An 18,299-nucleotide genomic window follows, 5' to 3' on the forward strand; every position below is an offset into this window, starting at 1 on the left:
AACTCGCTGTCAATTCTCCTACGCCAATCCATATACAGCAAAAAGAATAAATGACGACGAATCACAGGATATATACGATGGATCCCAATTAGTTAGCTATTTTATTCAGCTCGGGAATTTTTTGGATTATATTGGAATATAATAGGAGCTTATTCGGGAAAACTCATTGTAGGTAAATTCCGATAGAAAGATCCGAAGCAATTTGATTCATTCAGCTTCAATGATAACATTGTTATTTCGTATCATATTATCGTGTATGCTATTTCTAATACAGCAGCTCGTGATTCATTTATCGATTAATTTTTTCTTCAGTTTATTTCTGAAAACATCTTTGTGTGAATTTATCGCTCTCCACCAAAATGGTTTTATCGGTCATAAATTACCTACAAAATCTCGTTTAAATTGATATGATAGCTTTGCTTTTTGAGCGTTCGTTCTCAAAAACGATATACACAGTGTTTGTAAGTGACGATTTTGCGCCTAGAATTGTCTCATAATGATTCAGTAATGACTTCAGGGTGATAAACATAGATAGAGGGAGCATATGTCATTTTCAGTAAGCAAATTTTGTCCCCTACATGAACTATCAAATTTGACATGAAGCGCGCGGAAATGAAAACATATCAGTGATACGATATTTCACTCAATTCGCGAGTTTCTACACAAAGAACGCACTTGTTATGTCCCATAGTGAATCAACGTTTCATATTAACTCAAAATATATTGAAATAAATACCTAAATATATCAGAAATTCAGAAAACAAACTTCAAGCGCGCCAAACTACGTGAAACAACCGATGACACTAGGAGAGCAAAAGTTGCCAAACCTTGGATTTCAACAGGTAGATACAGAAAATAATAAATATTCTGCTTATTATAAATTCGACAATTAGGAAAAATATCAGATTCCAAATATTCAAAATTGCATATTCAATCGGGAATCACTCAAATAAATATATTTCATTCAATATAATATACATTCATAACGATATAGTAAAATTGTGGATTTGAAAATATATCACAATCCGAAAATGTAATATAACCATGTAGGGGACTTGTAAAAATTGCGTATACTTCCTATATCTATGTTTATTACTTTATAGTTTCGGCTCAGTCAAAAGGTGCTCACACACGAACTCACCTCGACCAACTTCTTCGTGGCAATCACATGGTCCCTATTCCTGACAACAGTCTCTATATGTTTCGATCTCTCTTCGATGCCAGCCAAAAGGCTCTCGAAGTTTTGCCAGCGACCTTCGAAGGTCTCCCAGACCTGGGCCAAGCTCGTCAGGGTATCTCTTCTAGTCTCCAAGTCCGAAACCAGCCGTGTCCATTCGTTGGACACCTTCTGTCCTTGTTCTTCTATGTTCTTCTTGTTTCTTTCGTCCGCCTGTTCGGAAACCTCGTTCACTGATTGCAGGAAAAGGTCAAGCTCGAATTGTTGGTTCTGCAAATGGAAATTGGCAAGTTTTAAGATCGGAAGAAATAACATTGGTATCTATTAGTGTTACGTCGTGAATGTACCCTGTAGCTCCTGGAGAAAATTTGTTGTTTGTTGGCGCCACCTGCGGCCGCGGAATGAACCCGGTCGGTAAACAAACATCGCCATTAATTAATAATTTTCTCAAGTGTCGAACTGTGCTTATCTACTCGAAAATTTATCAAACTTAAGTTCATTGCTTACTTCAAATTCATCCATCATATTTATATATTTCAATTCCTGTTCTTCTGTTAAAAACTGATTAAGCAATTTCGAGTGAAGTGTGTGATACTCGAATTAAGTGATAACCACGAAGCCGGTGCAGAAGAGGTTAATCATCCCTTTCACCTATCCACATAACCACCTTCTGCCACCAGATTAGTGGGTGAATTCACAGACACCATCTCTTTTAACTCACGTGGTAAGTGCACACAAAATTCATTCAACAAATTGCTTAATCTCTTAATAATTATTGTCGTTTGAAATTGGTTGTAATAATTTGCAATCATTTAATAATCTTATTATGTTTGTTGAATTGTTTGTACCAAAATTAATGGGAATAGCTTTTATAATTTACGAAAAATGATGAATTTATGAGGTTTCTCATTGGAATTAATGAATCAAAAAGTTATCAAAATGACAATTGCAACATAAAGAGTTTTGTGGAAATCACAGTTAGAAGAACTAGTTTTTTGCTAAATTTCACTGGTTCAGAAATGAGTTTTTCCACAAAATATTGCTACTAATGCGATCCTAAAATTTCTCTAACACCTTATAAAACAACAGAGAAACCACGATACCATAGTAACGAACTCAATTAACACGTGGAGCATTATTGGCATAAGTTTCACTTGGGTGTCCCATAGGAAAACTCTATAGTTTTTCTATATTTTTTTGTGATATTTGTATACATTTCACATGTGTTTGAATCTCTCATGACCCTAGTAGGCGTTATCGAAATTCATCAGGAAAAATCACTTGATTCAACATAAAACATGATCTGATATGTTGTTGAATTTTTTGTACCAAAATTTATGGAAATAATTCACGAAAAAAAATGGTTTTCCCCGATTAATTTCTAAGATTTTCATTGGAATTAAGGAATCAAAAAGTTATCAAAATGACAATCGCAACAAAAAGAATTTGGAAAAATCGTAGTTGGAAAATTTTTTTTTGCTGAATTTCACTGGATTCAGAAATGATTTTTTCCTCGAAATATTTTTTATAATGCGATCTTAAAATTTATGAAACACCTTATAAAACAACAGAGAAACCACGACCCATAGAAACGACCTCGATTAATACTTGAAGCATTATTGTCATAAGTGTCACTTGGGTGTCTTATAGAAAAACCCTGTAGTTTTTTTTATTTTTTGCATATTTCTGTGATATTTGTCTACATTCTACATATGTCTAAATTTCTCATGACCTTAGTAGCAGTTGCGTTGCCGAAATCTATTAGGGAAAAACACTTGATTCAAAATGAAATATAATCTGATTATGTTTGTTGAATTTTTTGTACCAAAATTAGTAGAAGGTCTAATTCTATAATTTACGAAAAAATTGTTTTTCCTTGATTAATTTCGAAGGTTTTCCTTCGAAATAATTAAATCAAAGAGTTATCAAAATGACAATTGCATCAAAAAGAGTTTTGTGAACATCGCAGTTGAGAAAACTATTATTTTTTGTTGAATTTCACTGTATTCAGAAATGAATTTCTCCTCAAAATATCGCTACTAATGCAATCCTAAAATTTCTGAAACACCCCATAAAACAACAGAGAAACCACAACCCTAGAAACGAACTCGATTAACACGTGAAGCATAATTGTAATAAGTGTCACTTGAGTGTCCTATAGGAAAACCCTATAGTTTTTTCTATATTTTTGAAAATTTTTTGTGATACTTGTCTATATTTTATATATGTCTAAATCTTTCACGTCCTTAGTAGCCATTGCCAAAATTCCTTAGTAAAAAACACTTGTTACAAAATGAAACATAATCTGATTATGTTTGTTGAATTTTTTGCACATAAATTAATTATTAGAAATAGCTTTTATAATTTACGAGAAGAAAAAAATTGTTTTTCCACGATTAATTTTGAAGATTTTTCATTGGAATTAATAAATCAAAAAGTATGAAAATTGCTGTTGGAAAACAAATTTTTTTGCTAAATTTCACTGGATTCAGAAATGAGTTTCTCCTCGAAATATCGCAACCAATGCGATCCTAATATTCCTGAAACACCTTATAAAACAACAGAAAAACCACGAGCCTCACAAACGAATTCGATTAACACGTGAACACCTAATAATAATAATAATACAGCGATTATAATAAAGACATTAATTATACCGGCACAACACCCATATAATTACCACCCGTTTCATTCAACCTAACCTCCAATCCAAACACCCGTCAAAAAAAAAACCAAAACAAAAAACTCACTAATAGCTAACACCTAAAAAAAATTAATAAAAAAAAACACCCGAAAAGCACGTTCACACCGGAAAGTATTTCGCTTATTGCACCGACTGCACAAACCGCTCGTGTCCTGTCACTGAGAACTCTCGCGATCACTGAGAGTTCAGAGCCGGCCGCAGGCGTCCGCGACGAAATTCCGAGGTGACAGCCTTGACTAAGGCCGGACGCACACGTCGGGCCACCTTCTCCATCGTTATAAAATCGGCGATGACGCAATTGTCGGACGAATCTCCCGAAACGCGTGTGATGATCTCATCGCTCGCGATTCTCAGGCGATTGACATGATTCGGTTAGGGCGGGAGTGCGGACCGGGTGCAGTCGGGGCTTAAGGGATCGCGAAGTCGATCGATCTGAAGAAATGCCTAGCGATTTGTTTGCGTTTCTAGGTGTTGCTTTACTTTCGGTTTATTGCCGAGGGTTGTGAAGCTTTGAGATCGGTTGTGGGGAAATATGGGATATTTGTGAAAACCCACTTGAAATTTCGTTAATACTAGCCCATATTCTCAGTTTTCCGGTGTACGTAACAGGCCAATTTAAAAGTCCCCGGTCTACCATAGTAAAACACATTTTTTTTTGGCAACATTCGATTTTATTATTCAACATAGTTGCCTTCGAGGGCGATACAACGATTATAGCGATCTTCCAACTTTTCGCTTCAAAAAAAGCCTCAGTTTCGCCGATTACTTCTTCATTGGCGCTGAATTTCTTTCCAGCGAGCATTCTCTTGAGGTCTGAGAACAGGAAAAAGTCGCTGGGGCCCAGATCTGGCGAATACGGTGGATGCAGAAGCAATTCGAAGCCCATTTCATGCAATTTTGGCATTATTCTCATTGATTTGTGACACGGCGCATTGTCTTGATGAAAAAGCACCTTTTTTTCTTCAAATGGGGTCGTTTTTTAACGATTTCATCCTTTGAAAGATCAAATAACGCTATACACTGTGTCCGTAAAGTATGGAACAAATTCATTTTCAGCTAAATAGACCATTTTAAGAAATGATCCTGAAACACGTCGATTTTTCATTTGAATTTACCGTATTTTAAAATAATAATCTAATATACAGGGTGAATTACTTTCAAGTAATGACGTCACCGTCATTTTTTTTTAATAGAACACCCCCATTTTGTCTCAATTTTCCGATTACTCTAGCTGAGCTGATTCCAAAAATGTATCACATGATGATTCCAATTGGTACAGGGTGGACAAAAATACAATAGTTTTGTGTGTGCTCATAAAGTAACACGTAACATTCTTTATTAGTTAAATCAACAATATTATCGAAAATACTTATTGTCTAGCGGCAATTGGTTTGAATGTAACACCCTGTAGTTTGTTACAACTACTCTATCAATAAGTATCTTTGATAATATTGTTAATTTAACTAATAAAGAATGTTACGTGTTACTTTATAAGCACAACCACAAAACTATTGTATTTTTGTCCACCCTGTACCAATTGGAATCAACATGTGATACATTTTTGGAATCAGCTCAGCTAGAATAATCGGAAAATTGAGACAAAATGGGGAAGTTCCATAAAAAAAAATGACATTGACGTCATTACTCGAAAGTAGTTCACCCTGTATGTTAGATTATTATTTTAAAATACGGTAAAGTAAAATAAAAATCGACGTGTTTCAGGATTATTTCTTGAAATGGTCTGTTTAGCTAAAAATTATTTGTTCCATATTTTACGGACACAGTGTATAATAATCGATGTCATAACTCTAAATTCGAGTATACTATTCTAATGTCAAACAGTATTGGCTTTGCTATGACCAGTTTTTAAGAAACACATTGAAGAAGGAACACCGTTATTACAAAAAAGTTATATACAATGAAAATGACATTGCGCTGTGTGTCTCAAGTTCGATGCTCACTGAGAGCATCAGAAAACTATAAGATTTAGATAAAAATCTTGAAGGACCCCCGATCTCTTTTTTCGAAATAATAAAAGAACAGAAAGCAGATCATAGACATCTGATTCGTTCTCGAGTCACAGGACTTTTCTTGAAAAATGACTTTGAAATATTTCGCTACACGATTTTTAGCCTTTAAAATTCATGAATCGTCGTTTCCAGATAGAATAATCAATGCAGTGAAGAAATTCCAATACGAAATTCCAATTTAATATTTCCGGGAAATAATTGAGGATTGCAAAATAATTCTTTCTCATAATTCAAGGGAAGAAGTGAACCATTTTCGATTTTTTCCCATCTACCTAGCTCCATTTGCTACCGAAATCAACCATTGAATCCATCCATTTTAATTACAGGTTTGCGTTTTCTCAGAATCCTTCGATCGATACCACGATGAAAAGTTGATTCTCTCTAATTTGAATATTTGAGCAAAGTATTTACCGAGAATGCACTTCACTTCGAGAATATTACGTCACCGTTTGAACAAATATAACGTTGACCATTATATCGTATGTAATTTTCTTGGAAATTGAGGTTATCCTTGAACTCAAAATTTGTCCCACATCTAACACAACTAAATCATAATTTCATTTTTCACGGACCTGCTTCCATGAGTGATCGAGACAGATACATGGGTAAATGATAAATAATTTATGACAGCCTTATCGGTAAGCAGTGAGAAAACCCTGGAATACGAATGAAAGATACACAATAGTTTATCAGTTTGCTAAAGTATACACAGGTGATGTTTGCAAGTAACACAAGGCAGTGTCATTCGGGTTTAATGCTGATTACAATATTGTAAAAGCTTCTCACTAAATCAACTGCATGGCTGTAGAAAAATAGACTGCACCGAATCAAATAAAATAAAGACTGAAACGCAATCTGAAAAACGCTTCGCTTAACATTTGTTAACTAAGACGGAAGCTGAGAAGAGATAGACAGTCGACTCATAAATTTAGTATACCTATATAATTCAATTAAATTATCTGCATTGTTTCCTCTAGCAATTCAAAAATAATGTGCTATATTATAGCGAAAACCATCATCAACAAAATTAACTAGCATTTAGAGAAAACCAAAAAGAATAATGTTTGATATATCTCCAGCTTATCACGTACAAACATACAAATAGCAGTCTATTCAATCAGCTGAGATCATCAGAGATTAGCTATTCGTAAACTTCAAAAATACTTAGAGGTGGTGATGGTTGAATAACTGTTTCAGATTGTCTTATTTATTGTGATTGGATAGTCTAGGGATTTCACATTGAGAAAACAAAGTTAAGTCCTTGGTTTACCAAAAAAAAAAAATATCAAAATTGACAAAACTCACCTGAATGTCGTTTAAGGCATGCGATATCTTCTGCACGTTGAAATGCAGACCAGCCAGGGTCGAAACGGGCTCATCCAAGAACTTGCTCCTAGCTATAACAGACTCCACCTTATCCCTAGCCTGGCAGTACTGCTTCCACATATCAGCACTCTGCTCCAACCTAGCCTTCTGGCTCTTGGCGGAGTTCAAGGTGTTCTTCAACGTCTGCGTCAGATGTTGCTGTTCCCTTCCAAGTTCCTCTTGCTCTCCGGTCGTCAAACTAGGCCAAATATCGTCAGCCGCCTTCTGTATGCTCACCGAGATCAGCTCCCTTATGCTGGCCTCCGTGCTGAAGAAGATCTTGTGTTCCTCCAGGTCGGTGAGGATGTTCTCGAAGTCGACACCTTCCTTGTAGGACTCCAACCTGATTTCCGCCTCTTTTATCCAGTGGAAGAACTTCTGTTTCAACGCTTCGTACCTTTCTCTCATCTCTTTATTGGAGGTTAGGTAGTTCTCCCTTTCCTTGAGCTCGTTTGGCAAGGAGTTCAATAAAGAACTAGCTTCTGATAGTTGTTCCAGGAGGGAACTAGGCATGCTGTCATCGTTCCTGGTTGATTGTTGAATTGAACGGATTTTCTCCAAGTAGCTCAAGATTTCACCTGCGAACTTGCCATGTTCTTCTATCTCCGTCTCTACGCTGCTGATGGTACGTTTCAAGAGAGGTCTGGATTTGGCCTTAGCCTCTTTACTGTGCAAGTAGTCTAAAATATTGCCTAGAGTCACAGCTAGTTTCTTATGTTCTGCTGCTGTGTTTTCATGCTCTTGTCTCTGCTTCTCCACTGCTCTTCTGAGGTTCAGCAACGAGTTCTTCAGCGATTGCAGCTGTTCGGTTATGCTGTTCTGATCCTGCACACTGCAATCAGCAGCTATCTGTTGGCCTTTGTCATAAGCGGAAGCTAAAACAGCCTCGCATTCTTGTATATGAGTGATGACATCATCGTATTTCTTGATCTTCTCCTCCACAGTTCCACCAGGTTTCTCTATATCTCTTATAATTTCCGTATATTTGGTTATGAAAGTGGTAATTTCAGTAATCAAAGCTATGAACTGTTCGCGAAGCAACAAAAGTTGACGCAATCTTGAGATTTGATCCTCGATGGATTTAATAAGTTCGTCTTGCGTGTTCAGAACGTTTTGAAGGTCGTCACTGCCTGGAACGTTGTTCAGTTTCTCTTTGTTGGCTTTGAGATCTTTCAAGATGTTTTCGTAGATAGACAGCACGCCCCTGACATCTTCCACCTTGGACCCTATAGGCTTGTTGAGGTCTTTCAGCTGAGCCTGTATATCGTTGATGAACTGGATGCTCTCCTCTATCTTATTCTTGGCATCTCTCAGTTGAAGGATGTTTTGTTTGAGAGCATCGGTTCTGTCTTTGATTAAATCAGAGATTCGTTTATGCCAGTCCTTCATATCGTCCAAGGTTTGGTTCAGGCTGTATTTGTCGGATTCGCTGACTGTTGGAAGTATTGCCTTTCCTTGCTCTATTATTTTATCTATGTTGTTTTGAACCTCTTGGGATTCCTCTAATAACCTTAGATACTTAACTAGTTGCTCCTCAAGAATTTCCAAGTTTGGCGTACGTATCTCTGATTTGGTTGCTACTTCAGCTTGCTTCAACCAATCGATACATTTATTGATGCCTTGTTCGAACTCTTTTCTTCCTTGGAAAAGATCAGTCAATGCTTTGATCTTCTGATCGCATTCCTGCTTCAAGTTATCATATTCATCTTTTATTTCATCGAGCATAGCTTGTAAGCGTTCAGCGTCGCTTTCGTTGCATTCCTTCAGCACACTGTTGCCCAGTTTGATCAAGTCGTTAAGGTCTCCAGAACCAAATACTCTTATTTCGGTCTCGTACGTTTGTTGTTGGTCTATTTCACGTTTCACTTCTGTTGATTGTAACGGCAAATATCCGCTCAGCTTCCTGACCTCAGCGTTTTTAGCTTGCAACCAAGTTTTAGCTCTTTCCAGATTCGCTTCCAAGTTTTTACGAGTGTTACCAGCAGCTATTGTCTTATCAATTTCCTTCCTGATGTTCTCGACTAGTTCTTCTTGTTCGCTGCTGAGATTCCTCAGAGCATTCTCTAGTTGAGTCTTCTCAGAAGGTTCCAATTCGTTGACCATATTATTGACCCGTTTCAGTAAAGTATCTCTCAGAATGTTCTTGTTGTCGGTCTCCTTCAGAAGAGCCTTCAAAGAGTTCAATCTATCCTCAGTTCTGTGTACTTCGAAACCTAAAGGTTCCTGTTTCCTCAGATTGACCAATTGTGTTTGCACCCAATCCCTGGCATTCTCGATTTCGTTCTTAGTGTCATCGATACCTTTCTGAGTCATTTCCAAGATCTGTAGCTTCCTCTGCAATCGCTTTTGGATGTCGTTATACTTCCTCTCTAGTGATTTCATTTGTTCCTCGATCTGTTGGGAATCTAGGTTATTGACAAGGCTGATTATAGTAGCGGCTAGAGTTTTCACGCGATCTAGCTTCTCTGGACTGCTCTCTTCGAATTCTGTCTTGAGCTCTGATACGGTGGACTGTTTCTGTTGGCAATTCAGACCAGAACCCTTATCGATTGCGTCTATCTGTTTGGCGATGCTATCAAACCAACCGTTGATACTTTGAAGGTGCTTTCTATAGTCTTCTATCAACTCCTGGTGGCTCTTTCTCTGAGCGATCAGGTCTATCAATTGAGACTCCAAATCATCTAAAAGCAGTTCTAGGTCTGAAGAGTCTGGGAAATCTGTGAGTAGCTGTTGTTTGCGTTGAGTTATAGACATCAAGAGCTCGTTCATGTTATTCAAATCTTGCTTAGCAGCATCTGCTCTCAATTTTGTTGGTTTGTTTCTCCAGTCGTTTACAATTAATTTTTGTGCTTCGACCCACTGTTTGAGATCTGCTTTCTGTTTTTCTCGTTCTTGTAGCTCGGTAACTGTAGCTGTCAGTTGACCGAGATAAGATTGAACCTATGGAGAAAATTACCTGATTATTCGATGTTTAATAGGAAGACTAAAATGGTGCGAAATAAACCCTGAAGCGAATATCAAACATAGCGGTGCCATCACTTACCTCGACCAAGATCAAATGAAGTTTTTTGACAATTCCAGGTTCTTCGAGATGTTCAAATAGCAAGCTCAATTTTCTTGGTGAACTATTTGATTCTGAAGACTCCTTGTTTTCCTAGGTGCAGAAGCAAACATGCGTATGAAATCAAAATTGAGAGCGTGAGCAGCCAATGCACAGCCAAAAAAAAAAAATAACGAAATTCAGTAGCTCCGTGAAATAAATATAAATATTCAGCTTGTTTTCAGTATTATGCAATTCAGTTTTGAGCAAAATAAGACCCCAGAAACATGCTTAAGTGAATGAATTCGTGCAATGAAAGTAATTTTGCCCAATTTCTGAACAAATTTATAAGTATTTCACCAATTACATCTATTCTACACACAACTACACACAACATGAATTACCTGATCGATGTCGTCATTCAACCTAGCTCTGCATTCTAGCTCTTTGGCTGGCACAGCAGGAGCGTTTAGATCCCTAGGACTTCCTGGTCTGCTCATGGAAGCTGCAGATTCACAAGCCTGTACCGCTAACGCCAGCCTAGTCTTCTCACCTTGTAATTTTTCATGTAAACCCTGTAAACAAACATACTCAATTCATAATCATACTTGTCTAGTTGAAATTTTACACATACCCTGACGGTTTTCAGCTGCTCTTCAGCCTCTTCCAGCTGATCTGCAGGATTAGCCACAACTTCAGAGAAAGTAGCCTCGTATTTGGCTAAATTAGACATGATGTCCTCCAAAGTGGCCTCGTACTCCTTGAATTTAACCAGAGATTCCAGCAGTCTACTCTTGATCTGAAGGGCTGTCTTCAGCAGCGAGTCGTAGCTGCTCTGAACATTGTCCAGTTGCTTCCCTATTGTTTCCTGTATGTTTGGTGTATCAGAGAGATAGCGGTTTATCTGCATTTGTCCCTTGGCTCTCACATCATCCAAGTTCGACTGGAAGTTTTGAATTTCCTGTATGCTCTTCTCCTGCTCACCGATCTGAGCCTCCGTCTGTTCCTTGCTGGATATGTATAAGGAGTTTTGATTCATAAGCTTGAAAGAAGTCTGCAGTAGCCACTTCTCCACATCTTGTAGTGATTGTTGATAGACTGTGTACTCCTTGATTTCTGACTCTATATTATCTCTCACCCTGTCACATTTGTTGATAAGATTGGCGTGTAACGTTTGTATCTGGTCGGCTTCATCAATGATGGTTTTGCTTTTAGACCATTTGCTCAACTCGTCAGCCTCGTTCTTGAATCTGTCTATATCGTCCTGCTTTTTCATAATTTCTACCTTCAAGTTTTTGTAACGTTCTAGCAACGTCTTCATCTCACTATATTCTCCCTTGGTGTTGTAATTCTGATCCAGGACATCCTCTTTATTAGAAAGCCACTTCATCAAGGAATACTTGGTTTCGTTAAATTCTATCCATCTATTCAAAGAAACCTTCAGTTGGGCTTGTATTGCAACCAGGTCCAAGTTGAGTTGGTCCCAGCTGTTTCGCAGGGTCGAAACATCTTCTCTCAAAGATTCTTGTTGGTCAGTAGGTACAACGTTGATGGCCTTTGCAAACGCTTCTTGTAGATTTGAAAGCATGCTTTGACCTTCAGGTAATCTTGCCGAACACTTAGCGATCTTGTCCAATCTTTCCTTTATAGTGGTTTCATCACCAACACCTACACAGTCTTGAATGGTACTGTGAGCCTCAAACAACCACTGTTCTAATATAGATTTAGCTTTCAAGAATTCGGTGTGGTCAGATAAAGTTTTTTCGATCCTGGAAATCGTATCTTGTACATTGGTGAGGAGTACCAAGTACATACTTTGTAGCTCAACGGTTTTGTCTCTAACCCAACCAACAGCACTCTGTTCCATAACCAAATCACAGGCATCTGTTAGTGTTTCTAGATCATCCTTGAAACCGTTTATCTCTTCCAGAAGTTCTTTGGCCTTTTCCAAATCTTCGTGAGTATGTTTTTCTTTCTTACTAAGAACGTTCAATCGATCTTGATGGGATTCAATACAAGATCTCAATTTTTTGTGTATCTGGAGGAATTCGTTCCATGCATCCTTGCATCGGACTAAAGATTTCTGGGTTTCTGAACACAATACTTGGAATCCTTCCCAGATGTTGTTTAAGCTGTCTATGTCCTGTTTGATGTTATCTTGACCTTCATCACCGGTAGACTTCAAAACCAATATGCTGAGCTCAATCGTTCTGTGAACCAAGTCCTCACCTTCAGGAAGAACTTCAACAATTTCATTGATTGCTTTCTCTTTTTCCTCAATCTCTTCCAGCTCAATATGCAGATTAGTACAGTTTTGAACTTCCATTTGTTTCAACTTTATCCATTCTATAGTTTCATCATAAAGATTCTTGTATTTTTGATGATCAGATACTTGTTTCTCCAAAGTCTCAGTCATACCTTCGATTTCTTTTGTCAGACTTCTGTACCTTTCAATACAGCTTTTGTAGTTGTCACCAGTAGCGTTGTTTTCTTCTATTTTTGTTTCGAGTTTTTCCACCAACTCATGTTGCGATTTCAACTCCTTCAACGCAGCCCTCAATTTTTCAAGCCTAGCTTTCTTCTCTCCCAAATCATGGAGGAATTCATCCTGAGGTTTAACTTGATGCTCAACGTCATCTAAGAGTTCTTTGAGAATTTTGCACAATTTGTCAATCTCCTCCAGTTGATTTGCTCTGGCGCTTAGTTGACCTCTAGCTTCGTTCAAAGTATTCAGAAGTTTTTCCATGTCTTGTTTGAGATTTTCGGTTTCCTCTTGGATCTTCTCTGCTCCTGCCTTTTCTGTGTTTATAACAACTCTCTCTTTGAGTTCTAGAATGTATCTCAATTTGTTTTGTCCTTGTTCAATGGATGCTCTTATGCTTTTCACGATTTGGAGTTTGTTGTTGACTTCTAAGAGAGTATTTGGAATTTCCAAGCAATTGCCAAGTCTTTCCTTGGTCCTGTCTAACCAATCTTGACACTCCAAGCACAACGTACTGTGTTGTTGATGTTCCTGGTAATGTAGTTCCAATCTGCGCATAATTTCTTTGGCCAGAGTTAATATAGTGCCATATTTTGTAGCTAGTTGTGTGACAGCATTGCTTATTCTTGTGTCAGAACACGTTTCCAACAAAGCTTGTGCTCTCATGTTCAACCGATCTAATTCACTCTGCCAATCGAATAACGTTTGGAGATGTTGTTGGAACTGTTCCAATACAGTTCTTTTATCCTCCAGGCTGTTCTGGAGTTTGTTGAAGGATTGAATTTTCTCTTCTTTCCTAGTCAGCCATTTCAGGGCTTCTTGGTATTGTTCTTCGTAGTCTGTCCATTTGACCAACCCAACTTCCAAAAGATTCTTCGTATTGGAAAGTAATTCAGTATAATTGTCAAATTCGTCTTGAAGAAGACCCACTTCTTCTTCAATTATTTCTCTATCATCTTCGTCCGCATAGTTGCAAGCCTTATCTCCCTTTTCCAAGGCCAACTCTAATTTTTTCTGGCCTTCCGGAAGTTCATTCTGTAGGGCTTTGATCTGAGACAGTTTGCTACCAAGGCTTTCTTTATCTCCTGTTGGATCAGAGCATTTACCCAGTCTTTCTCTGGCCATTCGTATCCATTGAACAAAGTTTGTACCAGCCTCGATGAAAGTTTCATGAGAATCAATAGTTTCCTTCTGTTTCTCGTACAACGCCTGGGCTTGCTTTGATAGGTTCTCGTATTTCGAAGATATCTCTGAAGCTGGAGCTGCCTGCTTCAAATCTTCAGCTTTAGACGTCACCGATTGTATCATGGGCTCGAAAGAAACCAGATCTTGAACTATATTACCGGTTTCTCTGAGTGTAGCTTTCCTCTCTCCAATAGGCAGAGCACCCAATCCTGTTTTTCCTGTTTTGGTGATCTTGACCTCGGTGACTTGCTGCAATTTGGCCTCTCTCTCTGTAATCCATTGCTGCAGGTTGTAGTAGGAACTGTCATAGTCTGCCCATTGCAAGAGTTGCGTCTCTAAGTGGACCTTTGCCGAGGACATCTTCTTCACTACCCTATCCCAATCGTTTTGGATTTCCTTGAGTTCACTGTTGATGACTTCCTTGCCATCAGAGCGTGTGTTTCTGACCACTTTTTCACCCAAATTGACAGTGGTATGGATGAGACTTTGGCCTACATCGCGTTCTCCTATCAGATTTTGTATCTGCCTAAGGTGGTCCTGCAAGATGTCTTTACTGGTCAGCGAAGTGGTTTCAGAGCACACCCTGATCAAATCTTTGGCTCTATCTATCCAAGCCCTGCTCTTCTCCAAGTTATCATTGTATTCCTTGTGTTGATTGTAATTATTTTCTATCTTCTTCAAAACGTCCTTGGTGATGTTTAATTCCACTTCATACCTTGAGTTCAGTTGTTGCAGCTGGTTGTTCACGTGGGTTTCCAACGGTGACTTGATCAGGATTTTTGCAGAATCATTGAGTTTATCTATTTGCTTCCTGCCGTCCTCGAACTGCTTGAGTAGATCTTCGGCTGTCTTCACTTGCTTCTCTTTTTCCTTAAGATTGGCGCACAGGGCTATCTTCTGGTTTTTGACCAGGATTGCTATTTGTTGCAGCCAATCCGAAATCCTTTCGTAATCGTCCTTGTATTCTCTCCAAAATTCTAGGACTACTCCTAATTGATCCCTTTGTTCTTGTATATCTGAAACAGAATTTTTAGTCGAAACTTCTAGACCCTTCTGTTAAGTTTACCTTTGAATAGTCGCTCGAATGCTTCTTTAAGGGCTCCTATGTCATTTTTGATGGCTGTCTGTCCACTTTCGTTAGTATGTGGTAGAACTACTTGAGCGGTATGTTCCAAATTTTCTATGAGTATTTCACCCTGAGCCTTCTTGTTCAGGAGATGGTCCAAGGGACCAGAAAAGCTGTCTACTGTCAACTCAGCACCAAGGGGCCTCTGCTTAAACTGCGGCACTTTCTCTTGGGCCCTTATCATCCATCTCTGAAGTTCGTCGTAAGCTTCTCTGTACAGTTTATGGTCACGATATTGGCATTCCCTGTCTCTTAGCAATTTCTAAAAAGAATTTATACATTATGATAAGTTCGATATAATCTGTAGTATCAAGCAAAACTAACCTGAATTTTCTGTACGCAATCGTCGAATTCATCGAGAATATCTTGACACTTAACCACGTCATCTCCTTGTTGAGTGGCAAAAATATTGCTAGCTATTTGTTTTAAGTTGTCAACTTCGTTCTTTTCACACCTAGCCTTCTCTTCGATTTTTTTCAACGAATCCACTTGGTTCTTTTTCTCTGAAATGGTTCCGCAATATACCGAATGTTCAGCTATCTGCGATTGCATCAACTCAATTATTTTGCTCAGATCATTGATTTCCTGAATAATTCCAGTCCATTTGGTCAGAGCGTTGTCCAGTATGTTTTTAGTTTCGATCATACGTGAAGCAATAGCAGACCATTCTTCTTGAAGCCTGGAGACTTGTTCGTTGATAGCTGAATGTCCATTTGAAGCAGTGTTGGCTAGTACAGTTTGGGCTTGTTCCACTAGAGACTGCATTTTCTGGAAACCCTCTTCCTTCGTTAGGAAAATCTCTTGTATCACTGTAATCTTCTTCTCGATTTCTTTCTGGGTAGCATTCTTGATATTCTCGCAGTTCGTTAGCTTGTTTCTCAAACTGCTCAACCATTCTTCCAACTGGAGAATTCGTGAGTCTAGATCTTGGTGAGAAATGACAAACTGTTGCCATTTCGCAGTAGTATCCTTAACTTTTTGGGATATCTGTTGGTATTTAGCTTCGATTTCGGGTATTTGAGAATTTCGTTTATTGGCTCCTTTGGTCAACTGTTGTCCTTTCTCTGTGAGCTGGTCAATCTCCAGTTCCTTTGCTCTTATTTCACCTTGTAAAGTGATGAGTCGATCCAGTTGGCCTTTCTTTTCCTCTGCGCTGGCCTTGAGGTTTATGGAATGCAGTTCTGAATCTGCGTTTCTGATCCAAATTGAGCATTGTTCTTTTAGACGGTCGTATTCTTCCCAACTATTGATTTTGGATTGTACCTGATCGATGGAGCTGTTCAAGATAGACACTAATTTAGCCCATTCTTGTTGAACTTCTTCAACAATCAACCTAATGCTTGAGCGACCGTCCTGCTCAGTTCTGTTAATCACCTTGTCTCCCAAAGATTTTAATGTCAAAACCCTGGACTCTTCATCCCTCAATGAAGATTTCAAATTCTGAAATGAATATCAATCAGAGTAGTGAAAATTTTCTACTGAATTCAACCTTACCTTCAGCTTGTCCAAATTTGTATGCAAACTCGTTCTATCCAAACTTGCATCGCTCCAGACAGAAACACTAGCGTTAGTCATTTCCAACCACTTCCTAGCCACATCTGCAGCTTGATCGAACTTGATGTGTTCGCTTACTATTGTTTCGTAGATGGCAAGAAACTCTTCTGCTCTCTTCGTCATGGTTTCTTGCCTATCTTTCAGCACCTGAAGATCTGAAGTTAGATTATCATTTACGTTTGGCAAGTTTTGCAGTCTCTCCTCCAATTCTAGTAGATTTTGTTTATGCGAAGTAATTTCGTAATTCAAATTCTTGTATTCCATCAACTGGTTTTTCTTTTCGTCTAAAGTCGACCATAATTTCAATTCTATCAATTGATTCTCTATTCCTTCCAGCCATTTATGAAGCTTCTCGCTGCTTTCTTCGAAGCTCGACCACCTGTAATCGTAGTAAGAAAGAGACATTTTCAGATTCTCACATATTATACGTCTGTCAGAAATACTACCTTGTCAAACTTGACTTTAGCTGTCTATCGGAAGCGTTTAAAGTGTCAAATAGATTCTCCATAGACTGCTGCAAATCTTTCAATTGATTGGCGATAATTTCTCTGCCTTCAGTTGACGTATTGGGGTATAATTTTTCACCCAATTCTACTACATTGTTGAGCAGTAGAGTAGCACTGACTTCTTCCGCTAACAGTTCGCTCAAAACTTGAGCTTCTTCGGTAAGAACATCTCTTGAACCACTGTCGATATTCTTTTGGTGGACTGAAAACCTAAAACAGACAATTTCCAATGCCAAATGGACAAAAATGTATATGTACTCACTTGGCTTGTGCTGCAGATATCCAATCAGAACACTGACGGTATTTCTCGTTGTAAAATTTGTGATCCGTGAAAGCTTGTTCGCATTTCTTCAGTATTTCTTTGGCTGCTAAGTGGATTGATTGGAATCTCGAAGTAATTTGCTGGATATTGACAGAAACTCTAGAATCGCCGCTGTTCTGAACCAGTTCATTCAGATTGTCAGACATTTCATCTATTTGTTTCTCTATCACTGACAAACTGGAGAAAAGTCCTTGGTATCTCTCCAACTGTTCTTGCTTCTCATCTGAAGTTGATTTTAATGAGAAATTCTTTAGGATTGCTTCAGAATCGTTGAGAGATGATAAGAGTTTTTCCAGTAAACTCTCAAAGTCATTCCATTGAGCTAGACGTGATTCCAAGTTGGATTTTGCATCCATGAGAGCCGAAATAAACTTATTTTGGTCGTATTTGAGATTTGAAACATCCCTCTGCATTTGTTCTTGGATTCTAGCTGGCAAAATTGATATCTTATCAGCTACAAAAGCTTCCAGATCCTTTATTTTGAGCGCATTCTCGGTAAGATGATCTTGGAGTTCTACTATGTGGTTTAGACGTTCTTGTAATACATCTTTGCTTCCGTCTAAGTCATTGTAGTTATTCAAGTCATCCCACTCTTGTTTCTGAGTGTCTTGGTGATCCTTGTGTAGCTCATAGAATTGGTGGTATACTTCGAGACATTTTTCCAATTTCTTGATATTAATTTGGGAATTGTTAACCAGTGCAGCATATCTGCTCTCGATTGATTCTATCTGTTCCTTTACTGGCAAAGTCTTTTCTTTGTTGCTAGTAGACTGCACAACGTATTGTGCTTTGGCGGTTACATCTGCGA

General features: G+C 38.3%; 1 protein-coding gene across 7 annotated transcripts in view; it reads right to left on the reverse strand.

Moving 5' to 3' along the window:
• Positions 1-18,299, reverse strand: part of LOC123679945 — a 149,979-nt gene that overhangs the window by 63,372 nt on the left and 68,308 nt on the right. For 4 of the 7 annotated variants that reach the window (XM_045617530.1, XM_045617526.1, XM_045617527.1 and 1 more), the window contains 10 exons: positions 17,432-18,293; positions 17,110-17,379; positions 16,604-17,042; positions 15,434-16,549; positions 15,050-15,371; positions 10,951-14,999; positions 10,721-10,891; positions 10,320-10,430; positions 7,217-10,216; positions 1,142-1,447 (listed from right to left, as the gene is read on the reverse strand). In XM_045617530.1, coding sequence (XP_045473486.1) covers positions 1,142-1,447; positions 7,217-10,216; positions 10,320-10,430; positions 10,721-10,891; positions 10,951-14,999; positions 15,050-15,371; positions 15,434-16,549; positions 16,604-17,042; positions 17,110-17,379; positions 17,432-18,293 — 10,646 coding nt within the window. The remainder of the gene's footprint in view (positions 1-1,141; positions 1,448-7,216; positions 10,217-10,319; positions 10,431-10,720; positions 10,892-10,950; positions 15,000-15,049; positions 15,372-15,433; positions 16,550-16,603; positions 17,043-17,109; positions 17,380-17,431; positions 18,294-18,299) is intronic. The other 3 variants (XM_045617531.1, XM_045617528.1, XM_045617529.1) reach the window with 1 other exon arrangement.

The sequence above is a fragment of the Harmonia axyridis genome, chromosome 5 (genome assembly GCF_914767665.1).
Source record: "Harmonia axyridis chromosome 5, icHarAxyr1.1, whole genome shotgun sequence".
NCBI lineage: Eukaryota > Metazoa > Arthropoda > Insecta > Coleoptera > Coccinellidae > Harmonia > Harmonia axyridis.